Source organism: Artemia franciscana, chromosome 17 (genome assembly GCF_032884065.1).
Source record: "Artemia franciscana chromosome 17, ASM3288406v1, whole genome shotgun sequence".
Taxonomy (NCBI): domain Eukaryota; kingdom Metazoa; phylum Arthropoda; class Branchiopoda; order Anostraca; family Artemiidae; genus Artemia; species Artemia franciscana.
This window is the reverse complement of record NC_088879.1, coordinates 18,281,747-18,296,043: the sequence shown is the minus strand read 5'-3', so window position 1 is coordinate 18,296,043 and position 14,297 is coordinate 18,281,747. Positions and strand designations below refer to the sequence as shown.

Genomic DNA, 14,297 nt, shown 5'->3' with positions numbered 1-14,297 from the left:
TGGTAGACGGCACGGTTAAGCCAAGAAGTTGACCGTACATGCTAGAGATCTCTTTGACGGAAGATTGCAGCAAATCATCGGTACAATTCACAATATTTGATGGCAGCAGTACGGTTAACCGGAAAAAGTTGAGCGTGTCTCTTGAGAATCGGCTCTTTAAGTCACTTATGACTGAGTCGAGTATAGGTATAAAAACAACACGTCGCTATTATTCTTCAGGCGTAGTATGAGGAGGATTATTTCGAAAAACCTGTCTTTGTGTAATCCTTGGAACTTCAACAGCCAATTAGATTTTATCTGATAATTCTTTTACTTGCTCGAATACTAATGCGAACTCTTCGTCACACGTTTCCCGTCGCTATGCTAGAACATCCAAAAGATCGGAAACGTGGCCATCGACAGCGCCCAAGTCCAAAGTCTTCTTCTGGAATAGCCGACTAAGAAGCAAGGTCAGAGCGCAAATATTGTGTAGACACTGAAGGGAAATCACAAATTCCGCACTATGTAACGCTGTGACAAGAGTCTTTGCCTTCGGAGCGGTCACTGATTCACTCCAGTGACTAATGTGTTCCAAAGCCTGGATGATTTTTGGAAGTTCAGACACAAACTGCATAAGTGACTCGTGTCGCTCGATCCACCTCGTCTCGCCGATTCCCGTGAGCTGAGCTTTTAGAACCTTATTCAAGACGTAATTTCTCTTCGCAGATGCATTAAAAAATGCAACAACTTCTTTTATAATGCCTATGGGATTTCTGATTCTCGAAACAGCTGAGCTTCTTGACAATGAAAGGTTCAGGGGGTGGTTAAAGCAGGGACAACGAGACGCATTTTAAGCTTTTTTCTGAATTTCAACTACAGCACTGCAGTTATTTGATACCATCATTGCATACCCATCCGTCCCGATTCCAACACAGTCGAGTAAATTCAAACCCATTTCTTCTAAAAGGCTCAGAACCAGCTGGCCAACCACTTTTCTGTTGACAGTCGGCTCTTTTTCTGCAGTGGAAGGTTCAAAGGTGGCATGATGAACGTCAAAAAAACCTATGAAGTCCTCGCGTGTATGGTTATCGAAGGCATAGCAGAAAGCTAAACTAAGTTGCGATGAATGTGACACATCTGTTGTCTCATCAAAAATGATGCTGTAATATTTTGCTGACTTTACTCTTTCTAGAATGACACCTATAACTTCTTTCGCACAACAGTCAATAAACTGGTTTTAGTTGTTTTGCTGATTTAGGTAGCATTTTTTCCTGATGTTTTCAGTTGTTTCTTTAATTTACTGTCGCCACTTTCAGCACTATAACGTAGTAGTTCTCGGAAGTTTGCTACATTGGAAAGCGGCATGTCATCCAAGTTAAAGCTGCCATCATCTCGATGGCCCCTCAGTGGAATATTCTGCCTTCCTAGAAATATGATTGATTCCAGAATCGGCTTAAGCCTCTCTCGGTTTTCTGTTACTTGCTTCATTCGCTGTTCGTTGACGCGATTATTTACAGATTCGTGCGGAGAATGGTAGACTCTTAGAAACGACTTTCCAGCCTCTACTGCGTCATGATGGTACTGGGAAGTATCATGTACTGTCAGGTCTCCATCTTTTCCCAGTAACTTAGCAAATTTTGTGACTAGCTTTTGTAGGGGAACCTGTCAGTTTGAACCCCCGCTAGCCCCAGTTACAAAAAGGGAGCAGTATTTGCAAAAAAGGCCTTTCTGGGCAGCAGAATATACAGGCCAGTGGAAACTCTGCAACTGAGACTCGCTCAAGTACCTTTTTTCGTCTTTCCCCCGCTTTAAATGAACAGAATATGGCATTTGGCATCAATCGGGAGTTTCCATGGCCTCTTCAGAATCCATATATTGTACCGATGTGGATCCCAATATCGTTTTCCGGAAACAGAGTAGGGGGCGGGGGTGTTGCTGGATGATCACTCTGAACGCTAACGGGGTTAACAGAGTATTGCAAAGTGTTAGGAATTTGCCCGTGTTCGCCACTTCCAACAGAACTAATTGAAGAGCTACTTGCAGTTACAGTTACACTATCCATTCTGCGAGACTTTGAAATGACAAAGCTGTCAAGCGTCTTTTGTCCGCGTTTTCCCGACATCAATATCGTTTAAACGACGAAAATCCTCGTGACACATACACATTCAAATTTCATTATACACTGGAACGAAATGTTCGTTTTGACACTTCAGATCCGGTTGCATTGCGCAACCCCACCCACTTCCAATGTTTACATTGAACAGGAAGGCGAGAACTAGCTAAAATTTACCGGGTGAATTGTTGCTATGCTATGAGGTGACAAAAAATACTCAAGGCTAGCTTGATAGTGGCAAAGCTGTGGAATGAACGTAATGTAAAAAGGTTTTATAGTCTAGTTACAGTAGTTAGAACATGCGTTAATGCAGACTTCCGTAAGTACAGTAAAAAAATTACAGCCCGTCTAGGGGGGCGATCGCCCCCCCCCCCCCCCCCTGGATCCGCCCCTGAGATTGTTAGTAGCACATTTTGCTACTATAAGAGCAGCAAATGTCCAAAAAAATTGAGAGTGATCACAAGGTCCGAAAAAATTGGGCAGAAATGACAGCATTCACTATTTTTCTGAAAAAAATCCCAGAAAAGAAAAAGTGATCGGTTTATTTCTAATTCGATTTAGAACAGAAAAAATTGATATTCCAGTATCCAGTGCTCTGTGTTATTTTTTTTCTCAAGAAAACAGAGAATCTTGACGAACTAACAAACGATTGGGAATCCCAGAGATTGATCAAACAACTTTTAAATTTACCATTAAGCTGTGCATTTTTCCATAGTTTTTGATCTTAAGTCCAGGGGTGTCACTTTTCCTTTCTTTGGTATTTTCCCTCTTTTTTGTGTAGATTTCGGAATAAAATGCATCACTTGATAAAAACACTTTAATTTTATGATATTTATAAAAATTCCAATAAAATTAATTAATATCTATATATGGCACAAGAGTAGCAAGACTTATTCTTGGCCCATCAACACATGAAGATTGAAAATCGTCGTGAAGCCAAAAGAGGACCAAAGTGAACTCCAAAGGCTTGGCATTCCAAGAAGAAGAAAAGATTCAATTTAAAAACTGAGATATCTGTTAAGTTAGGAATGACATCGGTGTATTACAGGCATTAAATTTTACTTCATTTCGGTTGGAAGGATACCGCAAAACTTTTACCTTTGGCACAACCGACGCTATTGTACAATGTAGATCGAATGGTAGCACTACCGCCAACTGGAGACGGGAAGAAACAGAAGAGAAATGAATCGTTTGGCTTTATTTGGCTCAAATAGCATTGTAAAATTGAGTATGCTATGCTTTGCTTTTTATGTGTATGTTTTTATATGCTAAAGTCAAAGCTAAGTAGACACTCTTGAAAATTAAGCACAGATTATGAAAGTTGTGGTTTAAATTGTAACCTAGGTCTACAAGCCAAGGATATTTGCATGTGCACACACAAGGGGAAGGGGCTCCCCTGGCTGAATGATGCTGCCTTATATTTTTATTTTAAAATTTCTATTATGCAACATTGGAAGTGTCAGTTAGACCAGGCAAGCTCACTCCTAAAATTCAGCTTATGGACCCCCATGGATATTTGTTATGGGCTCAGCTTGAGAAGAAATAGTAAAACTTTTGATGTTTTGGATTTGGGCTAGGTTTATATGGTAAAATTTTAGTTTAGCTACTGTTTGCTATCTTAGAAAGGGGTATGGTTTAGAAAATAAAACTCAGTAATGAATCCAAGGCCAACAACATACTTTGGCAAGGTATTGCCAAGCTTCTGTGTTAACCCTCTTCTGGTTTCTAAGTCTTAGAAAGTTCCCTACTTGACAGGTAGACACTAATTGAAAGTTTAACAAAACAAAATTTTACCTCAATTTTCACTTAGGGTAAGACAACCAGTATTGGGACACTTCAATCACTCTGCCTATTCTGGGACAGAATCTTTGGTTGGATTGCAGCATGTCCAATACTGGGACAAAAGACAACAGGTTTTTTGGAAGCAACCCAGAAAAATGTATAGATTGGATGTCCAAGATTAAAGTCTTTTGTCCCAGTATTGGACATGTTGTAATCCAATCAAAGATTCTGTCCCAAAATAGGCAGAGTGATCAAAGTGTCCCAGTATTGGTTGTCTTACCATCAGTTCCTGTTTTTTCTTTGTTTTGTGTTATTTGAGTAGCCTAGAATTTTAAGCCATAATAATTTTTTCTCTAAAATGTAGGAAATATATTTGCTTCTTTTTCTTCAGAAAAAGGATTGATGGAGTCTAAAATCTATCTCCTTTTGGCTTCATACAACATTTTTATGATGATTTATTTGTTTGAAATAATCTTATTTGTAAAATACTTACAATTAGCCAAACTGATGTGGGTGTCCAGGTCATTTTAACCATGCTAAAGTATATTATTCCATCTTAAAAATATAATGATCTACTAGAATAGTATTCTTTTTTTCATTATTTGGCAGCTTGATGTTAAGTAGTTCATTTGTGTCCAGCTATATTTTCAGTAGCTTCTTTTTCTCTAGTAAACTACTACAAGCTTCCTTTTTTCTAGTAAATAGTAATATACTTTGTTCCTCAGGTTTGATGTATCATTTTGAATTTGGTAGTATAGGGCATTTTCTTTCTGTGATGAGAAAATGAGTACCAGCTATGCTAGATTCTTCTTGGAAATTCTTCTCCAAATTATGTTGCATAGAGTTTTGATTTTAATATTGGGTCTATGTGGATGTGAGCTGCTTTATTTGAAAGTGAATTGGCTACCTTGTTGTCTTCAATACCTTGATGACTTGGCATTTAATGTAAACAAAAGCTAGATGTTTCTTTCTTGAATAGACCTACTCCATGTTAATTTTGTTAGACTTTCTTTGTCAGAGTCTATGGCTGACCTACAGACCTGGCTGATGAGCTGTAAGACAGACTTAGAGTCTAAGAACAAAATCACCTTAGAATTCAGGAGGCTTTTTATTATTGCTTTTAGAGCTTGAAATATAGCCTTTAGCTCAGCTGTAAGGATGAATGTGTCATTTGGAAACCTAGTAGATATATTCAAGCAGTGTTCAAGAATCACCACAGCTGCTGCTGCCATTCTGTTAATATATATATTATTCTTTGATTTTATCTATCTTACAGAAGAGGTATAAAATAATTGAAATGTTTGTTATACATATTTACATAACTTAGCTAGGAAGAAAGTGAACTAAGGTATGAAAACTAGCTTTTAACAAAGCTTCAAATAGCTCCCTGTGATGTTTGAGGGTAAAGTTGTGGCAGTTAATATTACCAATGTACAAACATACCACTTGATGTCTTTTTTGAAGCTCTTTCCAAATATACTAATTACTTATGCTCAGAAATTTTATTCTCAGCCCATTACAGACCCTCAGGATAATACATTCATCTGTTATTCTTAGCTATCCTGGATAAAAGGGTTAAAAAGAACCACCCTTGCTTTATTATATGAACAATAATTATTGTTAACACACTTCAACTTCAGCTCCACTATACTCATCTCTCATCCTCTTGTTGCAAATATATAGCCCAAATCAAATATTTCTGATTTTTCTGGTTCTTATTTTTGTCACAGTCAATTCAGTTTACTACAGGTAAACCAGTATAAACAAAAGTGATCCTAATCACTCTGTAAGCAGTATCTAAAATTTGAGAAAAAATGTATCATATTTGAAGGTCCTTAAAGGGCTTAAAATTTAATTTCCAAATAAAGTGATTATTGTGTTTTGAAAGAGCACAACAAAAGGCATTGAGTGGTATGCTCACCTTATTTGTAGGTCAGTTATATAAATAACCCCAAATTTACCTAAATTTGTGGCCAAAAACATAATTTAACTAGGGTAAAAGTAAGTATATAAATTGATGCCTTTCTTATGGCTTTTCATTAAAAATATGGTCCTGCTCAAAATCATTAACAGTTGTTGATAGTGTAGATGGATGTGTGAATGTTGAAATAGAGGGTGCCAGGTTTGGTTTATTTCTATTTATATATTTCCAAGGTATTTCTGGTGATATAGTATTAGATTGAATAATAATGTCTCAAGCTCTTCATAATGGGCTCTAAGAAGCTTAGTAACCCTATTTCTTGCTCTTGTGTTCATGGACCATTTATCATTTTCTGCAGTTGTCTTTGTGACTGTTTTGGCTTATTTTTGCAATTATGCAATTCAATATAAGACTGCCAAAAATTACTTTTTTTTTCACAAATTGACAGAGCACTTGACACAGAAGCTTAAGCTTTTTTTTATGGTCAGAACAATACCAGATAGTTTATGTTGATAGTAACTTTCTACTAATTGAATTTTTGAGATGCTTCCAGTTTGAAAGCATCTCAGTCATCTCCCTCTAATGCCTAGAACAGTCTTAGAATGCAGCCAGTCAGTATGCCTTTTTTTTTTCAATAATCTAGGACTATTTACAATCTTAAGGGATTGTTGGTTAGAATCTGTTTAAAGTAGAAACCTTACTTAAAATATGCTTTTCACCTGAATTTAATGAGGTATAAAGTTATTTTCATGGTATCAGTTGTCCCCCAGACCCATAATGTGCCTCTATCTTGATCAGTAACAAATATCATAGTTTTTTATGGAGAGATGCAATGAACATTTTGATGAAGTGCTATTTTACAATACAGTAAAGGTCTAGACAGTTGCATAGAAAATTGTGATGTGATTTTGGTAATTTAAAAGATTTTTAGTCATACACAATTTTCAAAGGACATCATTAAACAGTTAGATAAGAAAACCCCCATCTCCAAAGAAAGCATGATGAAAGAAGTGCAGAGGGAGGATTCTTTTTTATCTATAGATATTGTTAGTCTTGTAACCAGTTTAAACAGAGTCTGGAGAATTAACAAGAGTTAGAGTAGCCTGCAGACATCAAACTATGTTGGTTAATAAATATATAAAAGAAGATGAATAAGTATAAGAAGAAGTGCTAGAAATAACCTGTACCTAATACTTGCGATAAAGTAAATGCAACACAAGGATTAAAAAAAGAGCAAAGGTTTTATTTTTAAAAGAATTATGGTTTTTGGTTTTAATTGTTTTAAAAGAAAATCAAAAGAGTCTTATGACTTGTAATATAAGTAGAATCTTTGCATATTCTTTATACTGAAGTAAGAATTTAAGATATCAAAATAAACTATTTAATAACTAATATGTGAGCAAACAAAATGTTCCAGAATATTTAAATTATTACAGGGAGACTCTATGTCATGCTATAGAAACCAGTAAGTTTACATTATGAGACTGAATAGGACCAGTTTATTTTTACTCACGTCTAAGCAAAGCTACCAACACCAGCCAAGCTCATAACACCAACTACTCTTTCCAAATCCTTTTGGCTTTGTTTACCATCTTATTTACACCTGATACTTGTTATTTAACATGAGTTAATTCATACAAACAAAAACATCTCCAAGGCTGTACCAAGAAGAGATTCAATGCATAGTAAATAAATCATACATCCAATAACAAGAAAGTCTTACAGTCTCTATTTAAGAAGTGTTTTTACAATATATTTCAAATATTCTTAGAATAGCATAAGAGTTAGAGAAGATTGTTGTTGTCAATGAAATAAAAGAAAAAATCAAATCTGTTAACAGAGACTCTGCCCTTCTATTCTAGAGCGATTTTGGACTGATGTAATTAATGATTATAAAGAAGTAGCTGTTGATACTGTCAATAACATTAGAACTAAGCCAGCCAAAGCGTCAAAATACTTCACTGGTAAGTATATGTCAATTTTGTTTTTACATGGTTATCCATAGTAAGTTTTCCTTTTGCTAGGAAGCCAGAAATTGCAGTAAATACTATTCAAGTTATCCACAATCATGTGTGACTAGTAAATATCTAATAAAGTAAGCGCCTGCTCTGCAGAGCCTTTTCAGGTAAAATTTACATAATTTCCTAGTAGATTATAAATATCTAATGTTTTATGGGGTGGGTCATTTTATATTTATATTTAGCATTTTATATTTTACAAAGCCTATCGGATAGTCATACCCCCAAGTCTGTCAGCTGTTTGACTATAGTGAGTTCTAACGTACTGCTAATATATTTGGTTCAGAGGAAAAGAGGTTGAACCAAAATAAATCTACAACATGTAATCTTACACCATATTATGAAGACAAATTGTGAAAATCCCCTTAAAAAGACAGACAGAAAGCTAGGCTTTGAAGCTTCTTGCTCCATTTCTCCAAATCATGGATCACTGAACTGTAATAAATACTTCTTGCAGAGTAACTTAAGGAAAAATCCTACCTTTTATTTGCCAGAGGCAATTGGGGGATCTCTAAATCAATGTTCAATTTTTATTACCTCGTCAACTCTGTTGGGACTTCATTAATTGGGATTCCTTGTTAACTCAATGGAAAAACTATATAATTTGCTTAGTCTAATTTCAATTTATCTCCAAACATATTTGACCTTGTCAATCAGAATATAATAGTACAAAGATTGGCTGACAAAATCATGTTGACTTGTTCCTTGAACAATTGGTTGTAGGCTGTCAAACATCTGAATCATTATTCCAGTCCCACCCCAGTCCACATTGGCATGCCCCAAAAACCCTGCTAGCTCTTTCCTTTTTCATGTATTAATAACTTCTAAAAAGAATGTTTCTGTACTAAGAAATTTGATGATGACTTAATAGTCTCAGAAACTTGCTACAGTAGTAGTAGCAATAATTTAATTTCAAAACTAGAAACAAAATGAATAGATAGCACACAAAGTGTTGCTTACAAGTATTTGCTACTACTAACAACACATAAAAAAAAACTTCAAATATACTTTATAAGGAGTTGAAGGAGGGGGGGACCTGAACAGTGAAAAAAACTTACATAAATAATTCACACACAATAAAACTGCATAATATCTTGATCCCAAAGCAAAAATATTTGTAGATTTAATAATAAGTACAAACAATTCAATAAGTTAATACTTTTTTGCCATCACATCATTATCATTTTTATTTCTATTCAATCTCAATCTTTTTTGAAGGTATGCTTACCAAGCAACCTCACATGTCACTCAGATTTAAATTCATTAATGAGTAGTTCCTTAATGCTTTGGTTAAGCTTCTTACTATGCTTACCACTCCATGTATAACAGAAAAAAGCAATCTTACTTGAAACTGAGCAAGGAACCTCAAAATTTCCTATTATACAAGTTTTGTGACACTAAAATTGACCTTCCACAAAATATTCCTGCAAAGCAATCTGGAAAGCACCCATTACAATACATATACATAAAAATCAGTGTAAACAAATCATGTAATTCAGTTGTAGGCATTATATCAATTTTATATACACTGACCTGATTGACTCCCAGTTTTCTGCTCCACAAAATGATCTAATGACATTATTCTGCAGTATATGTATTAGGCTAATAATCAAAGGGCAAATACCAAGCAATTCAGACAAACAGCACAAAATTTACAGATATACCAGAGAAAAATACAATAATTATAAAATATATGAAGGAAAACCTTGTTTTAATTTACAATTAATCGCTAAATTAATACTATAAACTTTATTTTTGACCTTTACAGATAACAAAATTTGACTTAGTTGTATTTAGGTCAAGCTAGTGTTATAACTGGTACAATTGGTCATGGTAAAATTGGGTATTTTACGTAATTTCACAGGCCCATTTTATGTGTTTTACTTGTATCTTACATGTTTTACAACGTCTTGCAATTTGCACACCACAAAAGCGCAAAGAGGCTTCCAGAAACAGGTTTGGGCATGATTTTGTTTTGTTTTACCAACTGTATTACCTGGTATAAAAAGCCGTCTGTCTGATTACAGTCTCTTGCTATCAGAACAATAAAGTCTTTTATAGTATAGTTAATTATAATTTTGAAATTCTAAAATATTAGCTGAAATAAAATTATGTTAGTTGTGTGAGCTGTGAAAGACAGAAAGGGGTACAAGCAACAGAAAGACAGAAAGCAGACAGAAAGAAGCAAAAGTGGCAGAAGCAGATGTTTCATCAGAGACTTCTGCCCAGCCATCCTCAGTGCTCAAAAAAGAAGGAAAACTGACTTTTTCAAGTAATTCAAACACAGCAGAAAAAGACTGAATCAAACAAACCAAGATGTGATAAATGAAAGATTATTCACCAATTAGATTGGAAATTCTCTTCCTAGTGATTGCCTTAGGTGTAAAATTTTTATTTGAATCCTTCAATGTTAAGTTGTTGTAAATTGGGTTTATAGTAATATCTCCTGTATCTCTATTCAAACCAAGGCCTCTTTTTATGATATTTTCAATTTCAGTTGTCTTCCTAAAAGAATGTGGTAAGGCATTTGCTTCAGATATTAAGTTGTCTTATCAAAAAGGACTAAATGATCTGGATTTTGAACATTGTCGAGGTTCAAAGCAGAACCAATATCCTCAGTTTTACTTTAAATTTAACATCTCAGAGAAATCCGGTGTTCATGCTATTGTTCCCCTGGGAGCCAGCGTTTAACACCCCCCCCTTCCTCCCAGAAAATACCCCTTGTGGGATTCTCCTCCACCCTTGGGAAGTTCTCCCCATTTTTCCCCTTGATAATTCCGGAAAGAAATAGTCTTCATTAGAAGGAAAATTGAAGTTTCTACTCTCATGTTTAAGTCAGAGGCAATCGTATAGTATTACCTTTAGTAAAGACCCATAGCTGTTCAATGTAATATTTGTTAATTTATTTTTTCCCAGAGGCACTTCATGTGGAAGGGGGGTTGAATAAACTTTGAAGGGGGCTCATTCAATTGGAAATCAAAAGTTCTAGTACCCTTTTCTAAGGTTTAACCTGCTTTTCAACCAATTGCTACCAAATGAGTCGTTACTGACTACAATGTTACCGACCTCCGATAAATACAGAAATAGTCCTAAGGGAAAGACGAGGGGTGTGTGAAGGTAGAAATTGACATATACTTCTCAGGGCTGTATCCAGAACTTTTGTTGTTGCTTTTTTTTTTTGGGGGGGGGGGGGAGGGGGCTTCCGAAAAGGCACAGTCCCCTGAATCGGAACCTGAGTCTGAAGAAGAGGAGCTAAGTTTGCATGCTATTATGATCCAGTGCCTTGTTAATCAAAGTCATTAAAGTGTTACAAACCACTTTTTTATTTGTATTTGGTGCTTTAATAAATAATTGAAAAATAAAATGTATATGATATGAGAAATGTAGCTGAATACGGCTATTTAAATATGCAAGGCTTATAGGGTAAAAATTTGTCTTAGATTTAAATGTAGAAAAAAAAAATGTTGTTATGGATTTACTCCGAAATAATGGTAAATTTGATTTTTTTATTATTATTATTTTTAGTATTACAAAATGGATGTCCAAAATTAGGCAATATTCAAGTGCTGGGGTATTACCCTACGCGCAAGATTTCCTAAGGGATATAACCTGAAAGTGATGCTTAAAAAAAATGCCGGACGTGTAGCTACAGGGGCAACTCTAAAACACCAATTTTACTCCATATTTCCTACGGAGTACTTTATTACCTTCTTTTTTTTTACCAATTTCGCCTACCAAGTTTTAATTTTAAGGTAATTTTACGACACTGCTGCATTAATTGTAGAGGTAAGTTGTTGTTTGGTTGGAACAATACTCATCAATCTTGGATGTAGAATAGGCAGGATTGACTAAATCCCTAAATCTAGAAGCAGTTGTAACAATATTAGGCAGATCATTAACAAAAATTAAGAAAACAGTTGGGCCTAATACAGACCTCTGGGGGACACCACAATTGACAAGACTTTTACTTGACTATAATCCATTGAGGTGACCATACTGTCCTTGATTTTGGAGTCAATCATGAAGAAAAGCAGCCCCCCTTAATCTTGTAAAAACTTAATGAGTAACCTCAATGACATTTCAAGTGGTTCCTCTACCTTAAGTTCTGAATCGTCTCATAAAATCTTCAATAATGACAATTACAGTCCTTAAGTCATTAATTCCTTTTTCTTTCCTTTCCCTCAGATATTCCTTATCCTTCATCTAGCCAATGCTACAATTTCTCTATTAAAGCTGTTTAATAAGTTTAACTACCTCTTCTTATTTTTTGTTTGTTTATTATACACTTGAATAAGTTTTCCCTGATTGGCACCTTGGCGATTTGAGCGTGGAGTTCAATGTAATTGAAACATGCCAACAACATAATTTTAAGAATGTAAATTCCTGTAGCTCCTCCTACTGAAAAACCTACGTTAGAAACCTTTGAGTAGAGAAAACTTAGACTGTATCTCCATTAAGAAAAAAAAAAAAAAAAAAAAAAAAAAAAAAAAAAAAAAAAATGCGCCACTTAATCCTTACACAGAAAACGTTTCCCCCCATCTTATCCCTAATCTCAGGCAAAACCTCAAGGTATGCAAAAACCTTTGTTTCCTGCAGAAGAGAAAAATGAACAACTTATTAGCCTACTATAGCATTTTTTTTCTTTTTTGAATATGACCGTGCTCAATTCAATTTCATTCCATATTCATTACATTTTTGTATTTTTTACCTGTTTTTTTTTCTGTCTATATTTCGTTTAAATTTTGTATTCTTTAAGATTTTCTTTTCCATGTTCAGTGCCTGTTTTTTCTTTGTTGTTTTCGTGTTCATTTTGAGAAAAGAAATATGAACTGACCGCGTCAGGGTGATATCAAGAAATCTTATTTTATTCGTTGTGATTGTAATACTTTCATTTTTAGAGAGTAAACGATAATTTCCGCAAAAACAGTTTTCCCTTTAATGTTAATAATTTTCATCCATTTCCTTTTTTTATGATGCTTTATTTGTAGGTATTGGACTGGCAGTTGCAGCAATTTGGCTCAATCCCAAAGAAGTAGACTTTCAAGAAAGACATTTAGAAGCAAATAACATTATGGTCCTTGTTAGCAAGCCTATAAAAAATCCAGTCTCTGAAAAACATGTAGATCACATCAATAGCTTGTATAGTGATGATAGGATAAGGTATACCAGCTGTTTGTTCTTGTCATTTATGTGGAAAGATAATTTTTGCCGTGAGGTAGGACTCTACGAATCCCAGTGTAGTTATTTGAAACCTTCTCTTAGAAAATTTTATGACAGGATTGAGGACATTGGTTTTTGGGGGAAATGGTGGATATATGAAGAGAAAATGAAAGATTTTGATGTTAGTCCTGCTGAATGGTCTGATACATCGGTTCTCAACCTGGGGGTCGTGAACCCTAGGGGGTTCACGATCTCGTAGAAAAGTAGTTGCCATTGACCAAAAAATTAAATGCTAATGGACACATTTTCTTTTATTTATAAATAAAAAGATCTCAAGCAAAAGTGTATCTGGTGATTAAAACAAATAATTTTGCTCATATATTATTTATTGTAAGAGGGTCGTGAGGCGCACGATTTTATTTTCTACCCTTTTTTGAGGGGAGTGGTGACACCAAAAAGTCAAAAGGACCAGGCCTTATGAGAAGTCACAGTTTGTGCTCCAGGATTTATCACATTTTATTTTACAATGAAGAAAATAAACATCAAAACCTTGTGTTTTGCCTGTTTTTGATTATTTGGCTTCGCCCTAGGTTAATTTGAAGTCTTTGGATTACGGACCAAACGCGGCATTTAGAAAGCTACAGCAATTTTCCGTGCATTTTATTATTATCTGCGTAAACTGTGACAATATTCTATCAACCAGGGCTCATCAGAGAAACACAACACCAGCCTATATTGTTTGGTTATCATAAGACTTAGGCAAGTCAGTAAAAAGGTTCAAAATGAGAAGTCTTGTTCAATGAAGCCCTAGAACTTAAATAAGTTAGGCCAAAGCCGCCAAAATTAGCATTAATCTAGAAATAATTCCTAGTTTGGAACCTGGCCAAAAATACATCCATATTAAACAAGTACGTGCGACATAGATTAAAGGACGCTATGTCTAATAATGCAGAAAACTAAGTTTTCTGCGAGGGGTGCATTTAAGTTCCAGGAAGACGAATTGACCACTTGAACTATGATGAAAAAGATATGGTAAATATTTTAAAGGGAATCGAGTGGAAGTGTTGCAATATACTTGACCTATTTATCACTAAAATAATAAAGTTATTATACAAATATCTAGGTTTCTTAGGAAAATTAACATAAGGTTTTGAGTTTTTATCTTGGTTTCGCGCGGATTACGTCAGTTTTTCATTTCTGAAAAGGTAAGACATTTCATACACTTATTTTGTTTTTAAGGTCTCACAAAAGTAAACAGATCAGTTAACACTGACTTATACGAAAGAAATAATTGTAATTATCAGCTTTATTAGAGTAGGAAAAC

General features: G+C 34.8%; 1 protein-coding gene across 1 annotated transcript; it reads left to right on the top strand.

The window, feature by feature from the left end:
• The first annotated feature begins 3,097 nt into the window (after window positions 1-3,097).
• Window positions 3,098-13,526, top strand: LOC136037952 (mitochondrial import inner membrane translocase subunit Tim29-like). Its single transcript, XM_065720836.1, has 3 exons — window positions 3,098-3,320; window positions 7,658-7,759; window positions 12,802-13,526. Exons 1-3 carry the CDS (start codon window positions 3,275-3,277, stop codon window positions 13,230-13,232), a joined length of 579 nt encoding a protein of 192 aa, XP_065576908.1. The 5' UTR covers window positions 3,098-3,274; the 3' UTR covers window positions 13,233-13,526.
• Window positions 13,527-14,297: the final 771 nt, after the last annotated feature.